The sequence below is a fragment of the Candoia aspera genome, chromosome 2, assembly GCF_035149785.1.
Source record: "Candoia aspera isolate rCanAsp1 chromosome 2, rCanAsp1.hap2, whole genome shotgun sequence".
NCBI lineage: Eukaryota > Metazoa > Chordata > Lepidosauria > Squamata > Boidae > Candoia > Candoia aspera.
Window position 1 is genome coordinate 89,168,617 of NC_086154.1, and position 20,118 is coordinate 89,188,734.

The 20,118-nt window shown below is 40.8% G+C and overlaps 1 protein-coding gene across 1 annotated transcript; it reads left to right on the forward strand.

Moving 5' to 3' along the window:
- The first annotated feature begins 6 nt into the window (after nucleotides 1-6).
- LOC134490018 (sulfate transporter-like) lies at nucleotides 7-19,398 on the forward strand. The gene is made up of 4 exons (XM_063292898.1): nucleotides 7-312; nucleotides 1,581-1,717; nucleotides 16,555-17,170; nucleotides 17,688-19,398. The coding sequence occupies exons 1-4, from the start codon at nucleotides 7-9 to the stop codon at nucleotides 19,281-19,283; spliced, it is 2,655 nt and encodes an 884-aa protein (XP_063148968.1). The 3' UTR covers nucleotides 19,284-19,398.
- Nucleotides 19,399-20,118: the final 720 nt, after the last annotated feature.

The window sequence follows — 20,118 nt, forward strand, 5'->3', positions numbered from 1 at the left end:
ATCGAAATGGACCCTGAAAAAATTAGGGCCATCCTAAATTGGGAATGCCCTCGTACCCGATGGCAACTGCAAAGTTTTCTGGGGTTCAGCAACTATTACCACCAGTTCATCCAGGGATTCGCCGAAATTGCCTTGCCCCTCACCGACCTGCTGCGCACCAAGGGGTTGGGGAAAACACGCAAAGTGAAAAACCCTGGGGCAGTTTTAAATTGGACACCAGAATACCAGGCTGCCTTCGAGAAATTAAAGACTTTCTTTACCACAGAGCCTATTTTGAGGCACTCTGATCCTGAATGCCCCTTCGTTGTACAGGTAGATGCGTCTGACTTTTCTATTGGGGCTATATTGTTGCAAAAAGACTTTGACCATGTCCTGAAACCCTGCACTTATCTGTCCAGGAAATTTTCTGAGACTGAGCGCCTGTGGCATGTTTGGGAAAAGGAGGCTTTTGCTGTTAAAGCCGCTTTAGAAACTTGGCACCACCTACTTGAGGGCGCTTCCTGCCCATTCGAAGTTTGGACAGACCACAGGAATTTAGAGGCTCTCTGCACCCCCTGGTGCCTTAGCCCAAAACACATTCACTCAGCTCAATTTTTCAGTCATTTTAACTTCCAGTTGAAGTTCATACCCAGCAAGAAAAACTTTCTCGCAGATGCTTTGTCCCGCTTGCCTCAGGACTTTGACCAAAGCCCTCAAGTAGTTGGGACTGTTCTCTCTGTGCCACAATTAGGCTTGGCTGCTGTCACCCGAAGCCAGACTCATGCTCCGCCAACCCTGGGCCCCACCCTTTCCCCGAAGCTCAGGGCTCCAGTTCCTTGTCAGTTACAAACGGACTTTCTCCAGGCAGTGAAATCTGATACTTGGTTGCTGGCTAATCAAGACAAAGTTTCCTTCAAAGATAATCTCGCATGGGTGGGTCACTGCCTTTATGTGCCTGAAACCTTGCAAGCTTCAGTATTACAACGCTCCCATGATGATAAATTGGCGGGCCATTTCGGTTTCGTAAAGACCCTGCACTTAGTCCGCCGCCAATTTTGGTGGCCCTCGCTAAGGCGAGATGTTAAAGACTATGTTGCCTCTTGCCCTGTCTGTGCCATGTCAAAACGAAAAATGGGGAAACCGCAGGGGCTTCTCCAGCCTGTGGCCAGCCCATCTCATCCTTGGGCCGAGATTTCTATGGACTTTATAGTTGACCTACCACCCACCCGAAAACTGTCATTTGGGTAGTGAAAGATTTTTTCTCAAAACAAGCCCATTTTATTCCATGCGCCTCCCTGCCTTCCACTCAGCAGCTGGCTTGCCTCTTTCTGTTCCACATTTACTGTCTCCATGGCTGCCCCTCCCGTTTGGTGACCGACCACGGCACACAATTTACCTCACAATTTTGGTGGTCCTTTTTGAAATTGATTGGCACCGAACAGGCGTTGTCAACGGCGTTGCATCTGGAGATGGACGGATCTACTGAGATTCTTAACTCAACTCTGGAGCAATTTCTTCGTGCCTACACCAACTACCATCAGGACAACTGGGTCAATTTGCTCCCCTTTGCTGAAGTGGCTTATAACAACGCTGTTCACCAGAGTACCGGACAGACCCCTTTCCGAGTTGTTTTCGGCCAGGACTTTGTTCCCATCCCTGAATTGCCACAGCCCCCCTCTACATCCTGCTCGGCTTATGAGTGGGCTGCTCAGCTTGCTGATTTCTGGCCGGTAATTAGGTAAGCTCTGAGCAATGCTCAGGCTACCTACAAACTCCACACCGACAAACACCGATCCCTGCAGCACACCTTCAAAATTGGGGATCAGGTTTATCTCTCCACTAAGTTCATAAAATCCCCAGCCTTCAAAAAAGCTTGACCCTAAATTCATCGGCCCATTCCCCATTGTTGCTCTTATCAATCCTGTTACTGTCAAGCTAGACTTGCCTCACAATTTGAAACGCTTACACCCTGTTTTCCATTGCAGCTTACTCAAGCCGGTCCACCACTCCACCCACTGGCACCCCCAACCTCCTCCACCTGCTCCGATCATGATCGATGGCCAGCAACACTTTGAAATCAAAGAGGTCGTCGACTCCCGCAAGCTTTGCAACTCCCTCCAATACCTAGTTCATTGGAAACACTTCCCCCACCCTGAGTGGGTGCCTGCTCGCCACGTCAATGCTCCTGATTTAATTCGCCACTTCCATTTGGCTTACCCTTTGAAGCCTGCAGCTTGACTGTTCCTTTTTCTATTCCCTTTTACTAGGGTTTTCTTTTGCATTTTTTCGGGGGGGCGGTATGTCATGTTCGTCGTTGCAATGTTTAATGTACATCGTAACGTTTCGCATGCCATGGTGCTGACACGCGTTCCGGTTGGGAGGGAGCTGCTGGGAGACCTTGTACCAGGCTTTCTATCTTTCTTCATTGGGATGGAATGTGTTTGGGTTATCGTTTGTGTTCAAGGTCCTTTTTACCCGTTGATTAGCAGAACTCGTTAGGAGCACCTGGGATGGGGAATTTGAAACAGTTGTACGAGGGGGAGGGCTTACATTCGCACCGAGGGTTTTTAGTTTGTATTTGGCATGCTTTTGCTCATTCTCAGCTTTCTTTGTACTTGCATACTATTCTTAAATAAACCAGATTTTATTCAAGCTTTGGCTTGTGAGTCTGAGAATACTTTAAGATAGGCAACCATTACAGTATGGAACATATTTTACCAACGTGATGGGGTCTTTATTCTTATTTTCCCTTAATCTTGATCAAATTGGACATTTTTGGTTATATGTAAATAGCTATGAAACATTGCAATCCTATAATTCTGAATACAGAATTCTGATAAGGCTGTTCATAATTCCTTTGACTGCAACTTATTATCAGCACAAGATTGTGGCCAGCCATGGTAGGGGGATTATCATTAGTTTAGAAGTAGCAAGCTGATCCCTGTGAACATCTCTTTTAACGTTAATTGGGTTTCACATCTGATTTTAATTTTCTTTAGTGTTTTAAACAAAGGGATAAATAATTTGAAAGTGGGCATGCTGTAGATCAAAACATCAACACTAGCATCTTAGTTTGAAGAAGGCTACATAGGCATTCCAATAAAATAAGAATAGTAGGTTCATGCTGCTCAGTGCTTTGTGTGTCATTTGGTCAGGAAAAAAAAAGATGAAAACAAGCTGGGAAGGGCAATGGGGGAAGGTAGAATGCATCCTGTGAAAGTAGAAAGGGTATTGGGAATGAACCTTATCAGACTGTCTTCTGATAAATGGATTCTATGATTGGCTTTATCCACCAGAACAGCTATTATTTGAATTTGAATTGGTCATATTATGAGGGTGTTCATGGCAAGTTCTCAACAGTGCCAATGAAACTACCAGTCTAAAAATGTTGTCTATCCTGCTTTAGATGGTCAAAATGAAAGGAAGTAAGTTGTGAATCAAGTACAGCAAACAATAAAACAATCAGATTATTTCTAATCTAGATTTTTAAATGGAAGTAATTAAATATCTGTATGAAAATGACAAGTTCCTTTCTATTGGACTTTGAAGAAGCAAGATAGAATGAATATTGATGCTTTTGAACTTTGGAGAAGACTCTTGAGAATACCATGGACAGCCAAGAAAGCAAACAAATGGATCCATGAACAAATCAACCCAGAGTTCTCAGTCAAGGCACAAATGACCAGGCTCAAATTATCATACTTTGGACACATTATGCAAAGACCTGGCTCTCTAGAGAAGGCTGTAATGCTGGGAAAGATGGAAGGAAAGAGAAGAGGATGACCAGCAGCAAGATGGATGGACTCAGTTACAGCAGAAATGGATACACCATTGGAAGACCTGACAGATCCTCCTAGAGATGTCTATCCATGTCGTCACTAAGGGTTGCAATTTGATGGCACATACTCTTCTTTAAAGGAGGTAATTTCAGAATACGGTACATTCCACATAGAACTTGCCAATGTCTAACGGTAGTTTCTAAATGAAAGAAAAAAATAATGCTGGATGTTTACATCCACATGAGCCCTTCTGTCTCTAGTTGTTTAAGGCAGTTGCGTGTCTGGATTCACATCATCACACAATAGAGGTAGTGAAAGCATTTGTGGAGGATGCCATCAGCTTGTTCTAAACATAGCTCTGAATGTCTGACTGAAGAAGACACTTCCTCAAGCAAACCATACCTGCCATTTCATACGGCTCAAGTTGGGACTGCTTCTTTGCTGCCTAAACATGTTCAGAACGGGAAACGATCTAAGCCAACAAGTTTCTGCTGGTGCTACTGAACTATTTTAGAAGTTAGCCCTCAAAACAAACACTTCTTGATATTAGTTGGGCTAGTGACCTTTGCTTGGCATGGATTAATGTGAAGTTAATTGGACTTAAAAGCTGTGTAAAGGTTAACCTTTTAAAAAATCTTGTTTCTGCACGTTTCATTGACGGATCCATAACACTGGCCATCTGTTGGCAGATAACTTCATGTATATAGACAGACATTTTTAAGAGCTATACTAGGAATTAGCAATTGGGGCAATCCAAGACCATCATGGGCAGGACAGTAAGATGACAATATCCCTGCAGTGAAAGGGAGTCAGATTTGGGTGTGTGTGTTGCTTTTTTAATCTCTCTCTCTCTCTCTTTGTATATGTCAAGCCCCAAAGAAAAGCTTACAAGTCATTTTATTTTCTTTCCCATTCAAAAATGGCGTGCAATTGATCTCACTGAGATTATTAAATAAGCAAACAAGAGTTTGTCATAGAGTTTAAGAGGGAATCCCTAACAAATTTTCTGCCCAAGTGAACAGCACATTTCAATTTAAGTGACCACAGAACAAGAAGCAATAAAACTTTTCTACTGATAGAATCTTAGAAAACATGAGTGAATATGAATGGAAAGCAGTCTGCAATTCACAGTTCATTTAGTGATGGTGTGGACTTAGGATGGCTCTAGACCTGACTTACGACTGCTTCTCTCACAGCCATCCCAGCATCCCAGTGGTCACATGATCACGATTTGGGTGCTTGGCAATTGGGTGCTTGGCAACTGGTTTGCATTTACAACTGTTGCAGCATCCCACAGTCATGTGACCACCATTTTTGACCTTCCCAGCCAGCTTCTGGCAAGCAAAATCAATGGGGAACCATATGATTTCCTTAATGACCACATGGTTCACTTAACAACCATGCAAAAAATGGTTGTAAACTCAGGTCAGATTCACTTAACAACCACATTGCGTAGTGACTGAAATTCCAGTCCCAGTTGTGGTTGTTAAGCAAGGACTACCTGTAGCAAGTTTCTGTTCTGGCCTGAAAACAACCTGGTATACATTTGCAGCAAGTGTAACCTTGTAGTAGTCTTTTAAAAAGAAAAGTCAGAGTATTAGAGCAGTTGAGTGCCACACTTCACGTGATGAGCTTGGATAAAGATGTATCAAATTAAAGAATGGTGGCATTTAGGACAGAAATTGACAGAGGGGTCACTTAGTTCATCCCTTTTCTGGGATCTGATAGTTCTTCTGCATCCACCTGGAACAGCAGGTAGAAATACAACCAGGACAGGCTTTGCTCAGCCACAGCTGGCATACTAAATGCAACCATTTCTGGCACAAGATCCTTGGCCAGCTGACATTTCAGCCTGGGGGCCATGGTGGCTCAGTGGTTAAGATGCTGAGTCAGAGGACCATTAAGGTCAGCAGCTCGGTAATTTGAAACCCAAGAGTGTGAGCCGCGTGACAGAATGATCTCCTGTCAACTTGTCCCAGGTCCTGCTAACCTAGCAGTTTGAAAGCAATGTATGTAATGTAAGAATGCAAGTAGATCAATAGGTACCACTGTGGTGGGAAAATAACAGGGACATGAAAGGAGCCCCCTTGGGCATCCCCCAGGCAATGGTGACATCACTGGCAAATCCTTTCAATACAGAAGTGCCTCGGTAGGTGCTTCTGACACACATACACACACACACAATTTCTGCCCTCAGCATCTCATGACTAAATTACTGTAATGCACTTTACCTGGAGCTGTTTTTGAAGACCACTCAGAAATTGCAACTACTTCAGAAAGCAGTGACTTGACTACTGATGGTCTAGCCAAATTATGCCCATATTGTGGGAGCTGAATTGACTACCCATGGGTTTCTAGGCACAATTCAAAGTGCTGAACATTATCTCTAAAGCCCATTACAGCTCTGATCTGCCTCCAGGTAGAAACTTTCTAGATTGTGTATTGTATTTGGGAAAGCATGTTGGCAATTTTTTCCTGGATGTTTGGGAGACAGCAGCAGAGAAGCAAGTCCCTGACCCTTTGGGATTCTCTTTTTCCCAAAATTAATATGGCTGCCTCCTTTCTTGTGCTCTGGAAACAGGGATAACCATCCACCATGAAGCCTTTGGAGTAACAGTAATAGAAACGCCGGCTGCTATATTGTCCCTGATAGTTATCATTTTCGTGGTTGCAGGTACTTTGCTTTTATGTTTTTGTTTTGATTTGGTCTTTATGATTTTATGGTTCTGTTTTCATGAAAGTTTTACTGTTGTTGAGTCTTGAGAAATGGGTGGCACACCAATAAGGTATAATGAATAAATATCTGTGAGGGAAGTCTTTCGGGTTAGGCAAGCTTTAGTGGCTTTAGGCAAACTGGGTACACACTCTGGCTAAGTTTAATGAGTTCGTGTTTGTGGAGTATATGGACTGTCATGAACAAGATTACAACAGAAGAGGCAATACAGTTCTTTAACGCTTCTTCAAAATTCTACAGATGGTTGCCAGCTCCAAAAATCAGCTTCCACCAGTGAACTTGAAACTAACTTTCTTTTTCAATTACCAGTTTTGTATCACCCATTTTAGATGAAAATCAATAGAAAATGGCCCTTCTATGCAATATTATAAAATACACTATGCACTATATCAGTCTTTGAAATACTATAAGCATTGTGGATGATGATGATGATGATGATGATGATGATAGCTACTTGGCAGGAGAGAGGAGTTTCCAAATGCAGTAAGGTACAGTTTAGACTAGGATATCACAGCAATTTTACAACTTTGTATAAAATCAGCAAATGTTCTGATCTCAGCCAATATGTTGACTTTTTAAACTGCAAGTTGTATATCTTTCTGGATATAAGCCTATAGGCAAAGAAAAGGACTAAGTAGTAGAAATAAACAAGATCAAAGGGAGAAAGTGAAGCTTTCATCTGAAGACATTTCAAAAGAAACATTTGGAGGGAGCTTTAGAGCAAGCATAGGGACTAGCCACCTGTTTTGATATTTGTAATCTTACTTCTAACAGGAAAACAACTTCTTGTAACTGTGTCATCAGGAGTTTTTTTTTTTTTTTACCAACCCAGAATATTAGAAATGGCGTCCTTCTATACTATAAGATAAACAGCAAGATACGGATTTGTAAATACATTTTCCTTTTTGTGAAAAATGTTGCATTATATGTTATATTGTACTACAGTCTATTATAGAATGTAGTATAATATACTGCAGTGAAATCTGAGACATTGGCCTCATTATCCAGGTCTCCACGGCAGAGAATCACAAACGTTGGGTCCCAAAAGTGCACATAGCCTCCCAAAGTTTGGTTCTTGCTTCCTGAGCCCTTCCCAAAGTTGCCAGTGAGCTGTAAGGTTCAGTGTGACAGAAGGTGGAAAATTAGGAAATACATAGAAATAATTATAGCAACTTTAATTCAATTTACATGAAACGACATTTAATGTTCGCACTGGTCTTACTTGTTTCTCTCACCTGGGCTGCCACTTTTTAACCCTGATAGTCTGCAACCTTGTGTTTAAAGGCAAATTGCAGCTCCGTCCCAAGAGATGGCATGTCTCTGCCCTACTGCAACCTTCACTATAGGCATCTACTGTTGGAAGTGCTGGCAAATCCAGCATGCCTCATTTGCATGTGAATTAATATGTAAATTAAGTTGTTCCACAATGCAACTCTGAGGAAGCTGCTTGTTGCCACTCCCACTTCCTCTCTTCTTCCACCATCAAGCAGGCAGCATAGATGCTGCTCTCCTCCATTCTGGGCACCGTGTGGCGGGCCTGGAATTCCCCTTTCTTCCATGCAGCTCTTGGCAGCTGTAGGGCTGAGGGTTTAGGGCAAAACTAAGTATTTAAAAAGGAAAGAAGAACAAAGGAACTTCATGTTTTCCACCAAGATGGATGTAGCACAAGCAACAATAAAGTCAGTAAGAAATTCCTTTTAGTTCTTAACCTAATATGTCTAAGTGTGTGAGTCTTTATGCTTGGGAGGGCTGAGTGTGTAAGATCAATAACCTGTGTATCTCTGATGTTCTCACTGAAGCTATCTAAGATAATTCTCTTTTTCTGTGCCAGCTTCTCAGCTCTGTTATTAATTAATTAATTAATTATTCAAGTTTTGCTACCACCCAAAAGAGGGACTCTGGGCGGTTATAAGCTCTTCTCTATTTCAGTGGTTCTAGCAGGCCACTAAATTGGCTTCATGTACCACCCCCGCCCATGATCCCATCTCCCTCTGAGATATTTGTTTCCATAAGCCCTCATGATTTAACATTTTAGAATATGCTAATGAGAAATGTCTAGCCTGCCTACCCTTCTCCTTGTCCTCCTAGGGATATTCCATCATACTCTAGCTAGAAGACTGCTTATCTAACAGATGGCTTAGTTGGATGTTCTCCAAGTCTGGTTGCCAAAGATTCCAAGCAAGATTAAAGCCCTATAAACTCACTCCTGGGCTGATCTGGCTGAAGCAAAGTCTTCGGTGGGGAAAATATGCATCATAGACAGGTGTGTTCAAATATAGATCCTTTGCTCTATATTTGTTTAAGGTACTGATTTATATAACATTGCATGTGCCTAATTTGAAAGGATATAACATGCTAAAATAACCTTTAACTTTAACTCTGCAAATAGAATAATCCTTTACCTATGGTTCATTAATTTTTTTAAAGGAGTCTATAGCCAGAAAACCATATAGTTGGTTTTTATTGGAATATTGCTTAGGAATGCTGGGATCAATAACCCAATATATTTGGAAGCTTCTAGCTTGGGAAAGGCTAGTAAAATTCTGTCACCAAGCTCAGTCTTGGTCTGATACCCTCCAGATGCTTTGGGTTACATTTTCATTAAGTCCAGGCAGCTGGGCGAATGGTAGGAATGATGGGAATTCTCCAGAATTTTTGGAAGGCACTGACTTGGGAAAGAATAACATTGTGCCTTCTTTTGGGACGCAGTACATGAGCCATTCCCCGTTAATATGTCGAATTTCTTTTCAACCAGCGTAACCTTTATTGTTCTCATTGACAATTTGTATTCTGCATCCATGGCCTCTATTGTGGCTTAATCCTGAACAGTGGTATCCTGATTAACATGTGTAATCAACCAGTCCCATTTCCATCTTTAAATCCCCCCTTGGTTTGAATGTCACGGCCAGTGGGAAATGATTAATCAATCAGGACAGGGTGAGGAAGGGTCTTGGGAAGATGGTGAGTTTTTAACAGATGGCTGACCAGCCTCTGCTGCTTTATCAGAGGAGAACTGAATTGGAAAAGAAGAACGTGTGTATCAAAACTTGCTAACTCCTACTGGTGGTTGTTCAGTGGGCCTATACTGATGGCAGGTCTACTGTTCTTTCTCCACTAATCAGTTGGCTTGCAGAGGGACACTGTTTGGAAAAGAATGCTAAATCCATACTCAGCATCTCCTAAGCCCACCACTTAGCTATTTGGTGGTTTGGGAGATGTTGGATGAAGCAGAAGCAGGAGAGATGGATCTTTCAAAATCTAGTAGCTCCCAAGCATGGTGGGGAAGGGCTAGGAAAAGTGGTGCTCTGGACACTCCCATTCACCTTCAGCTTAGTAGCCTGGTGAACTGCTCTTTGTGGAGTAACTGGTTTTGCACAGCTATGCCCATCTCTTCCCCATGGAGGGGGGACCCACAATGGTGGCAGGAGGGGGTTCCCACTCCCTATAGGTCACCCGATTGTGATACCAACAGAATGGGTGGCAAAGTGCATCAAATGCTACACACTTTGAAAGGGCCATGGACTGCTCTCCAGTAAAGGAGAAAACACTATTTTAACAGTAGAACCTCATGGATTAGAATTATGGACATAGCAGAAAAATAGTTTCATAGCTTCACTGAAGAAGCCCCATCACGGTCTGATCCTGAGAAGTGTTCAAGACATTAAAGAAAACAGAACTTTGTAGATGACAATCTGCACTTACTAACTAGAATAGAAACCAGAAATGAAGCCAAGCATTTTCTCCAACAGATCCAAGCAATAAACAAAGTTGTAGTCAGCCATTATGCATTAGATTTCTGAAGGAGTTGCTATGGATAATCTGCCTCCAGGCATTCCTCTAGAAACATTATATGTACAAAGAATCAACAATATTTTTGTTGATGATATATGTTTGCCTTAAGTAGACCTTTAAAAAGTCTTGATGGGAAACTAAGGAAATCTGCAATTCAACATGCTATTTCAGGTTGGCAGTCACATCTGGAGAGTCAGGTGCACAGTATTAAGGACACAGCATGATTCTCAATATGTGTTTCAGTTCCTTCTGTTACTAATACATTCATTTCACTGCAAATCTATCAAATAAATGGACTCCGAAGTAAGGATCTGATTTCCCAAATTAAATGTTTTGGCAAACTTTCTGCTTTCTCCTTGCATACTGAAGAACAGTTACTTACTTTTGTCTTGTGGATTTGTCTTAGTGAACTTCGTTATGCCCTAAAGGTACCTCTGGAATAGCATTCTTTGCCACTGGGACGCTTCTGAACTCTGAATGAGAACTGAGCATCAGATTGCACAGATTCAAGCATTAGGAAACAAAGCTCAGGAAGAAAATCAGGCTGGAGATGCAGGTTGACATTTCCTTTCTGCTGCTACAAAATGTTCTACTACAAAATGCTCCCCAAGCTGTTACCCCAAAGTAAGAAAAATAACTTGGAGGTACTTCAGATGACATAAAGAACAGCAGGTTTGGAAAAGGTTAAATGCCTCCTCCTCCTCCTCTTCCACAAATCCCATTTTGGCTTCATGCAATGTGTAACTATATCTCAACAGGGACTGATTTGTTTGCACAAGAAGATAATGACTTTCATGCAAGGGTATTCAGGTAGTCTTCAACTTCCTTCTGGCCATGTGACTAATGAAAGGAAAACTCATAGTTGAGATCTTGTCCTCTGTATTGTTCTTTGAAGAAAATTTACATTATCTCTGCAGATCAAATCACATTTGGTTCTGAGAAGAATCTTGAGCAGGATTCAGAGTATAGAACCCTGATGCAGGTTTCCTATGTACTATCAGAAGAGGCCTTGAAAATCTCATACAGTGCCTAGTTCATTCATTTTCAATAAGATTTTCTTTAATCTTCATTAAAAAAGTACATCTCTTCAGAAAATAAGTAAGGATAGTGCTAGGAAACCTTTGGAGATCTTCCCTGGTACTTGTCCTGTCTCCTACTCACCTATTTTTTACAAACTCAGTTAACAAAAATTAAGTGAAAGCTAGTGTGCTGCAAAACACCTGCCTCTAATATGATCTTGACTTTAAAGAATGCCTGGGGGCCATCCACAGGCATTTTTAGAAAAAAACAAATGGTGGGGTCCATAACTCAGTCCTTTATTTGGAAATATACTAGATACCTGGGGGGGGGGGAACCAAAGGTGGGTTGCATTGGTAGGGAGCATCCTGGAGGCTGTGATGAAGAATAATTCAACAGGTTAAAGGGTGTTTTGTAACTGACCACACCCACAATGGCAGCCATACTCTCAGGATTCCAAACACTCCCTTGAAGGTTGTCAAGCTTTCTCAAGAAGAAATGAAGATGTGGGTTTAAATTATCTATTCTGTTACCTATTTATCCTACAATCTTGTGGATTTGGCTACTTTTGGTTTAAGCCCTTAGAATTTTCAGAGAACTTCCTCTAGTTCAAAGAACTTCCTCCCAAGTGAAGTAAAGCATTCCCAATTATAGAATATTGTCCTCATGAAGGCAATCCTGGTGCCCAAATGCAAGGCTTTTTAATTAGGAAGTAAAAACATTTATTCTATACTCCTCTACCCTGGTGGAGTGGATTATATACGTATATCCCGGACTATTGTTTCTGTTTTTTTCCAATACTTGAAGTAAACTTGTCCAAAGAACTTGCAAAAGAAAATGGAAAGAAAAAAAAGCCCAATTTACAAATTCTACAACAGAATCAATTTCAGCCAATCAAATCTGATCAATATTATATAAAACATTTTCAGCAAGCACAACAGGTTCTTTTCAAGGATTTTTTAAAAAAAAATCTCTGGGAGGATAATTTGGCATCTGATCCTGATTAATTTCACTGGTACTTTTTGTATCATGGAATTTCTTTTCATATTTCAGCAAGCCATCAAGAATTAACCATAAAGAAAAATTTAGATGGTGCTCCACTCTAGTAAAATTGTGCTATATAAATTATAACCTTTCTACATGTATTGGTGAAGTTATAAGCAAATTTATGCACCATCTTTATGTCTAGTTAGTTTTCAGTGAAAATGTTTTCATGAAACTGAAAAAAAAAATCACTTAACAATCTTTCACAATGAATCCTGCTGTTGATTTAGTATCCATAAATCCTAATGCATATAAATCAATGCAGCATAAGAAATTAATCCAGTTCCTGTTGTAAGCTAATAGGTTTGTTATGGGAAAACACTAGAAAATTAATATATATCTATCTTGGTTTGGATCAGTAGCATTTATAACTGTAATTTCTTTCACTAAAAGATTACTACACCAAAGACCTCTGAAAAAGCCTACAGTGAAAAGCAAATCAATTTGAATCTAGTCACCATTTCAATTTTCAATTTTTTGCTTTTTAGTAAATATTTTTAAGTTATTTTGTTTGTTTTTGTTTTCATAATTTATTTTCCAGTAAAGTATATTTTAAAGTTCCCTCTGGTTTCCTCACCCGAAGTATTGTCTATTGATCAAGTCTCCTTCCTGTTCTCCCTTTTCCTAAAACAAGGCTTTAAGAGGGTTCAAAAGAAAAATGTGCACAAACCGCTCCTTTTGTTTTGCAAACAAAGCTCTGGAGAACCTGATGGTTGTATCATCCTCCCTACTATCGGTTTAGATGTTTTAAAAGAATCATTCCTGCCTAGGACCAGTTTCTGTAAAAATATTCCAATTAAATGATGTTTGTTTTCAAAATACAGGCAAACGTGGCTGGACAATTTAGTTGCAATCGTGGAGAGGTAGATAAAAAGACTACTGAACTGAATCCAAGACCATTCTTCTCCTCCTATTGGCATGGGACCCAGTTCAAGGAAAGAAGAAGGCAAAGAGCACAGGTCTGAAGCATTACAGTTCAAGCTTTGATTTCTTCTTCATTACTTTCCAGGCAAGATGTTTTGTGGGAGGCAGCTGAGAGGTGCTGGGAAAGGGAAGCTTGTGGTCCAACTGCCCCAGGCAAGAGCAGCAGCTTTAGTTTTGCTTTGGGGAAGGATGTCGGTGATGACTGTTGCCATACACGCACGCACACACACACACACAAACACACACTGAAACTTTTCCAGAATGCAGCTTCTCCAGAGCCTTTGAAATTTAAATTGGAGAGGAGAAGGATATTGATCGTTATTGTCAGACACCAAGCATAGATCAGGGTATACGTGAGCAAGAAAATGCTTCTGTTCTACCCTTGATCTAACTGCTTGTATAGGTAATACTTGCTGCAGAATGTGAATCACTGTTCTCATTTTTTTTAAGCCCCATAACCCGGTCATTCATCGTTCTTAACCTGAGGGGGAAAAAAACGCTCTTGCGCTCAGCTTACTAACATGTATTTGGGACAGTTCATGCTATTCCTGAGCAAATAAATGCAGCATAGGTAAGAATGGCTTTAATTAAGGTATGGATATGGAGGTAGTGAATTCTGGATTGGGAATAAAGGTTGTAGCCATATAATGGTTTGTGCGTTGTTATCATGGCACAACTGTGTCACCTCTGCATGACAAAGGATGTAGAGGCCAGAAAGTGGTGTTTGTTTTTGTGGGGAATGTTAACACTTCATGCACATGCACTTCTTATGGGCAGATTGAATTTCTGGATTTGCACAAAATGATCAATCAACTATTTTAGACCTATTCACCACTGGGACTCTCATGAGACAATTCTTTTCACGTCAACAAAAAAACAATGAAGACACCTTATAATCTTCTCTTCAGATAAGGAAAATTCCATGGCAGATTTTATCAGTATCATGCACAATGTTTTTATAGCTTTTTCAAGTATTCAAAGTGCTTTATAAACATTATTTACTTGCAAACTTTATAGCAACCCTGGAAGGTGAGTCAAAATTATTATCTCCTCTACCACTGGGTTGAGAGGCAGGCAGAAAAGAATAGCTTTTTCTAGGTTGTCTAGTAAATTCATGGTAAAGTAAGACTTCCAGATTATACATGGGTTTTTAAAAAATCCTATACTTTCTATATTTTCTTTCTGCATATATGTATTTGTATATTGATTTTTTTTAAAATAAAAAAAAATACACAGAGAAAAAAACTCATCTGTTTTCAAACATCGTTCAAATAATCCTACAAACCTTTCCAGAAAGCAAGCCAAAATCAGGAGACTGGAAAGCAGGAGTGAAAAGAATCGGGGTCAGGGTCGAGAAGATGCATGTGCCCCTGGGGTTTCCTGGAAGGTATGGATGTTGCAGAAGGGAACACAGCACTTTTTTCTAGAAAGTCTGTAAGTTATGGAAATGATGGATTTTTTTTTTTACCACAGGGAGGAAAGAAAGAGGTAACAGGAGGCTGCATTCCACAGAAGCAATATGTAATTAGTTACTGAAGCACACTGCTTTTAAAACCACTTATTAGACTTTTTAGTATAAAAGCTTATTTGTTAGAATTTTACATGGGATTCTTTCACCCAAGGACCAGAAGTCCCTACTACTTCTTCTGCAGGGATTCTGCACTTTTCAATTCTATTATCACTCAACAGTAATATTTGTGTGTGTGTCTGTGTGTAACACCCACACACCCATATATATACGTATACGTATACATACACACCCCCTCACACCCACATACATACATACTACATAACTTAAGATCTCCTAATATGCACAAAAACCAAGGTAAGTATTTAATAAACACATATTATCATATAATTAGTAATTTAGTAATAGTCCCTGAAGTTTTCGTGGCAAAGTTTTTCAGAAGTGGTTTGCCATTGCCTCCTTCTTAGGCCTGAGGGAGAGAGACTAGCCCAAGGTCTCCCAGCTGGCTTTGTGCCTACGGTACAGGGCCAGCTCTAGAAATTTTGGTGCCCTAGGCAAAGTCATATTCTGGAGCCCCCATGGTTTGGCTCATCTTCCAATTTGTAAGGAATTTCAAAAAGGCACCCTCTTGTTACTTTTCTTCTTCTTCGAGTTTTGATGCTTAACACTTATGATTTTCAGCCCAGGACAATTTTTTGTTCCTTTCTTGGACATTTTCATCCTATTTACACAGTAATTTTAATTACATCAGCACCCATTGTTGTCATATGGCAACAATTCTGCAAAATTATATTTAATCCTCGAGCAGATGTGCTGGCTCACAGAGTGCACTGTTACTGCTTTTTGCTTCTTACTGTGTTTTTTGGAAGTCTTTTCAATTTCGGTGCCCCCTAAAATTTGGCACTCCTAGGCTGGTGCCCACTGGGCCTTAGCCTTGAGCTGGCCTTGCTAAGGTGGGATTGGAACTCATGTTTTCCCAGTTGCTAGCCTGGTGCCTTAAACACTACACCATACTGGCTCCCTTAGTAAATATTACCCTTTTTTAAACAAAGATGTTGGCCATTCTTTTTGAGTGGCCATAAAAGGAAATTGAATCCAACTGGGGCAAATAGTCACAATGATCTTGCTGAAGGACAGATTTAGACTGTGATAACAAGTCTGGTTCCTGTCCCATTGGAGCCACTTGGACTGGTACAAACTGAACCTACTTATATTTAAGCATTTTGAATGTTTTTGCTTTATACTATTGCAAAATGCTTTAAAAAGGTTTAGGATTTAGGAGAAAGGTTATCAACTTTTTAAATCTTGTACAATGGCTCAGGTGCTCCCAAACAATGATGATGATGATAATAACGAGCCATTAAACTTAAATGATCTAAATCTCAACATTGCTAAAGCTAGCAAGGTTTCAGCAATTTCATTCTTATGCTATTAATGTACTGTGAAGTTCTCGCTTGAAATCCTGCTAAGAACAACACCTTATGAAATTTGGTGATCTTTTGAGATTTAAACCATTTTTGAAAAGAAAAAATAAAAATATTATTTGGAAGTTCAACATATGCCCTCTGATGGTGCTGTGAGTACAGGAGATGCATGATAAATAGATTGAAGGTATTATGTAGAAGCAACTTTTATGCTCAACATTTTAGTACTGTTTTTTTTAATGGTTGAGCAGTTTCTTTTTTATTGTCAGGCTGATCAAACAATATGGCTCTTGTTATAACAATACAGCAATGCATCATCAGATTAATATTCAACTGTCCCTGTGCCTAAGTCATGCACTCCACTTTAAAAATATCTGTGCATCCTCTTTTTAGCTACTTTGGAGCCATGGAGGGTGGCACTACCACTCAAAAGTCTGAGCACAGCAACGATACACCCAGCTTGTCTTCTTCACAGTCATCTTCCTACGTACCTGTCAAACTAGAAGAATACGAGACACCAGGCTTCAGCATCAAAAAGCTTCTCACAAAAGCCAAAGAGAACTGCAACTGCAACCGGCAGAGTGTCCTCACCTTCTTCCTTCAGCTGTTCCCAGTAGTTGAGTGGATTCCTCATTACAAGATCAAGGAACAACTGCTGGGGGACATCATCTCAGGCCTGTTGGTAGGAGTTGTTGCCATCCCACAATCAATCTCTTATGCCCTCCTTGCAAGCCAGGATCCCATTTATGGGATCTACACCAACTTCTTCTGTGCCATTATTTATTTTGCCATGGCTACCTCACGCCATAATTGTGTCGGCTCTTTTGGGGTCCTGTGCCTGATGATTGGGGAGTCAGTAAACCAGCAGCTTAGGCTAGCGGGATACGAATTGGACTCTGACATGGATCTTTTGGTCAATGCCACGATGGATGGGACAAAGGCCTGTAACAAAGGTTGTTATGCAATCACAGTGGCAACCACTCTAACTTTTTTGGTTGGGCTTTATCAGGTAAGATAAATTCATCCTTCTTTTAAAAGAGTTACTTTCTTGTAAGTGTCCATCTAGTCTGAGCCAAAATATTGCCTTTACATTTAGTGTTCTGAACAGTCTTCATTCAAACTGAAACATTAATGCTGCTACTAGTGCAACCAAGTGTATCTCTACATGAACCCACAGGTCACCCAGGACTTCAGTAGCAAATGCCTGATTGTCATGAGAATTGATCTGGGAGCTTTTGCACGGAAAACATTTATTTATGTATTTATTTGCTTTAATATCACTTCAATCATTCCAAGCCATATCTCTGAGTTACAAAACTGTTTTTGAAAAAAGTTTTACTTTTTTTAAAAAATCAAACTCTGTTTGTTCCAGTTCTGACATATAACTTGTCACAATCAAGTTCTGTAAGTCACAATAGTAACCAGTTTTGAAATAATAGGAAAAAAATGCAAGTTGAGGTCTATCACCTTCTTCCTCATTGTGCCTAAATTTTTGAATCATGAATGCTATTTGCTTTTCCTTTCAGATCCTTCTAGGGGTCCTCCAGTTGGGCTTCATCTCAGTATATCTTTCAGAGCCTCTTCTGAGTGGGTTTGTGACAGGGTCCTCCCTTACCATTCTCACTTCCCAAATGAACCTTCTGTTGGGACTGAAGATCCCTCGGCATGATGGAATGGGCTCCCTTGTTTTAACGTGGATTGACATCTTCAGATATATTGGCAAGACCAACATCTGTGATTTGGTAACCAGCCTTGTGGCTTTAGTTCTGATTGTGCCAGTAAAGGAAATCAACAATTTATTTAAGGACAAAATGAAGGCTCCATTTCCCATAGAACTTCTGGTGGTCATTGCAGCTACACTGCTGTCACATTTCCTTAACTTCAATGAAAGATACAAGTCTAAAATTTGTGGTACAATTCCCACTGGTTTCAAACAACCTGCTATCCCAGATCTGAGCCTTGTGTCAAATCTGGCAGTTGATGCTCTACCCATTGCCATAATTGGTTTTGCTATGACTGTCTCACTGTCAGAAACATTTGGCAAGAAGCATGGTTATCCTGTCCGGCCCAACCAAGAGATGATTGCCCTTGGGATGGGAAATCTGATCCCATCTTTCTTCTATTGCTTTGCTACCTGTGCAGCCTTGTCAAAGACTTTGCTGAAAGAATCAACTGGATGTCATACTCAAATATCAAGCTTGGTATCTTCAGCTGTGTTGATCCTGGTATTGTTGTGGGTTGCCCCTCTTTTCTATTCACTGCAAACTTGCATCTTGGGTGTGGTTACAATTGTTAATCTCAGGGGAGGATTGCAGAAATTTGCTGATATACCCAAGATGTGGCGGATCAGCAAAATGGACACTATAGTCTGGTGGGTAACCATGTTGTCCTCATCACTGATCTCCACAGAACTGGGCCTTCTGACAGGAGTCTGCTTTGCCCTGCTCTGCATCATCTTACGCACCCAGTGGCCCCGAGCCACCCTTCTAGGTAAGGTGAAAGACTCAGAAATCTATGAGGATCAGTTTACCTACAAGAGGATCAGTAGCATTGCAAATATCAAGATCTTCCGCTTTGATACCTCTCTTTACTATGCAAACAAGAACTACTTCAAAAGTTCACTTTTCCAGAAAACAGGGGTGAATCCTTCCCTAGTTGCTGCTATACAACAAAAAGCTCAAGCTAAAGCAAACCTAAGCAAAAATGAAATTTGTTTTTCTTCCTGGTTGAACTGCCTAAGGGGAACCAAGACCCCAAAGGCTTCAGCAGATGGTCCTGGTACCTCCGTAGATATGCATACCTTGATCATTGACTGTGGAGCCATGCAGTTTATAGATAGTGTAGGCCTTAATGTGCTGAAGGAGACTCGGCAGGATTACAAGAAGATTGGTATCCAGGTCCTGCTGGCCAATTGTAACCCCTCCATACGGCGTTTGCTCCAGGCAGGAGGTTGGCTCTCTGGGATGCAAGAGCTGCTCTCATTCCACAGCATACATGCTGCTGTGCAGTTTGCGGAGAAACAGGATCAAGCTCAACAGACAGAGAGCACGGTGTCAAAAGATGTCCTCAGCCCAGAAGCCGAGGATGTCCCAATAGCCTTGAGTCTGGAAGGACCTCTCTAGGCCTGCATTGAAGCAGGGTGTGTGCTTTTGAGGAACTAGTTCAATAATTATTTTAACAAGAAGAAAGGACTGGCTGCCAATAACCCAAGATAATATGCATTTCAGTTGTGGCAAGCCAAGATGGCGCAAGAGAATAATTATACTCTGTTGTTACGTTACAACATAATCTTTTCCCCAGCTATGGGAATAAAGTGATGTGGAAAAAACGTCCTAATTTCTTTACTTAAGCAACTATTAAAGGGGAAGGAAGAAAGACCTTCACAGTAGGAGCTTAATTATGTTTTAATCCTGCGTGAAGCTAGGGCAGTATTTAATCAACAAAAGAATCATGAGTATATAGATAGGTTGGGAATCACTAAGTAGTGAGTCTGACATATACATGCAGCTGGAGGAAGTCAGGGCCTGAACTAGTGTAGCATTATATTCTTTCAGTGACTGTGCCAAAAGAAAGAAGATACCCCCCACCAGCGAAAACATATACCACCATGAACATTTCTAGCCCTGCCTTACATCCTTACAGATTATCTAAAAAGAGTAAGAAATGGTAAAAGGTGGAGAAAATAAGCCTGATCAAGAGTAGACAACCTGGCATCCACCAGTCATTAAGGACTACAAGTCCCATCAATCCTAGCCACTAGGGCTAATGGTCAGGAATGATAGGAGCTGTGGTCCATTGCCTCTGGAGAAAGACAGGTTGCCTGCCCATGCTTTAAATATAGCTCATCCCAGTAAAATGAAGTAGTTGTCCATGAGTAGCCTGGCTCATTTTGCAAGCCCGAATGTTGTTAGTATCTGTGCTCATCCATCAGAAAGGGAACAAGTCTTCGGTTACGGC

Coding starts and splice junctions, on each gene's coding strand:
- LOC134490018 (XM_063292898.1), top strand. CDS start 7: ATGGACCCTGAAAAAATTAGGGCCATCCTAAATTGGGAATGCCCTCGT. Junction 313..1,580: donor AATGCCCCTTCGTTGTACAG/GTAGATGCGTCT, acceptor GCTGTTCACCAG/AGTACCGGACAGACCCCTTT. Junction 17,171..17,687: donor TTTTGGTTGGGCTTTATCAG/GTAAGATAAATT, acceptor TTTTCCTTTCAG/ATCCTTCTAGGGGTCCTCCA.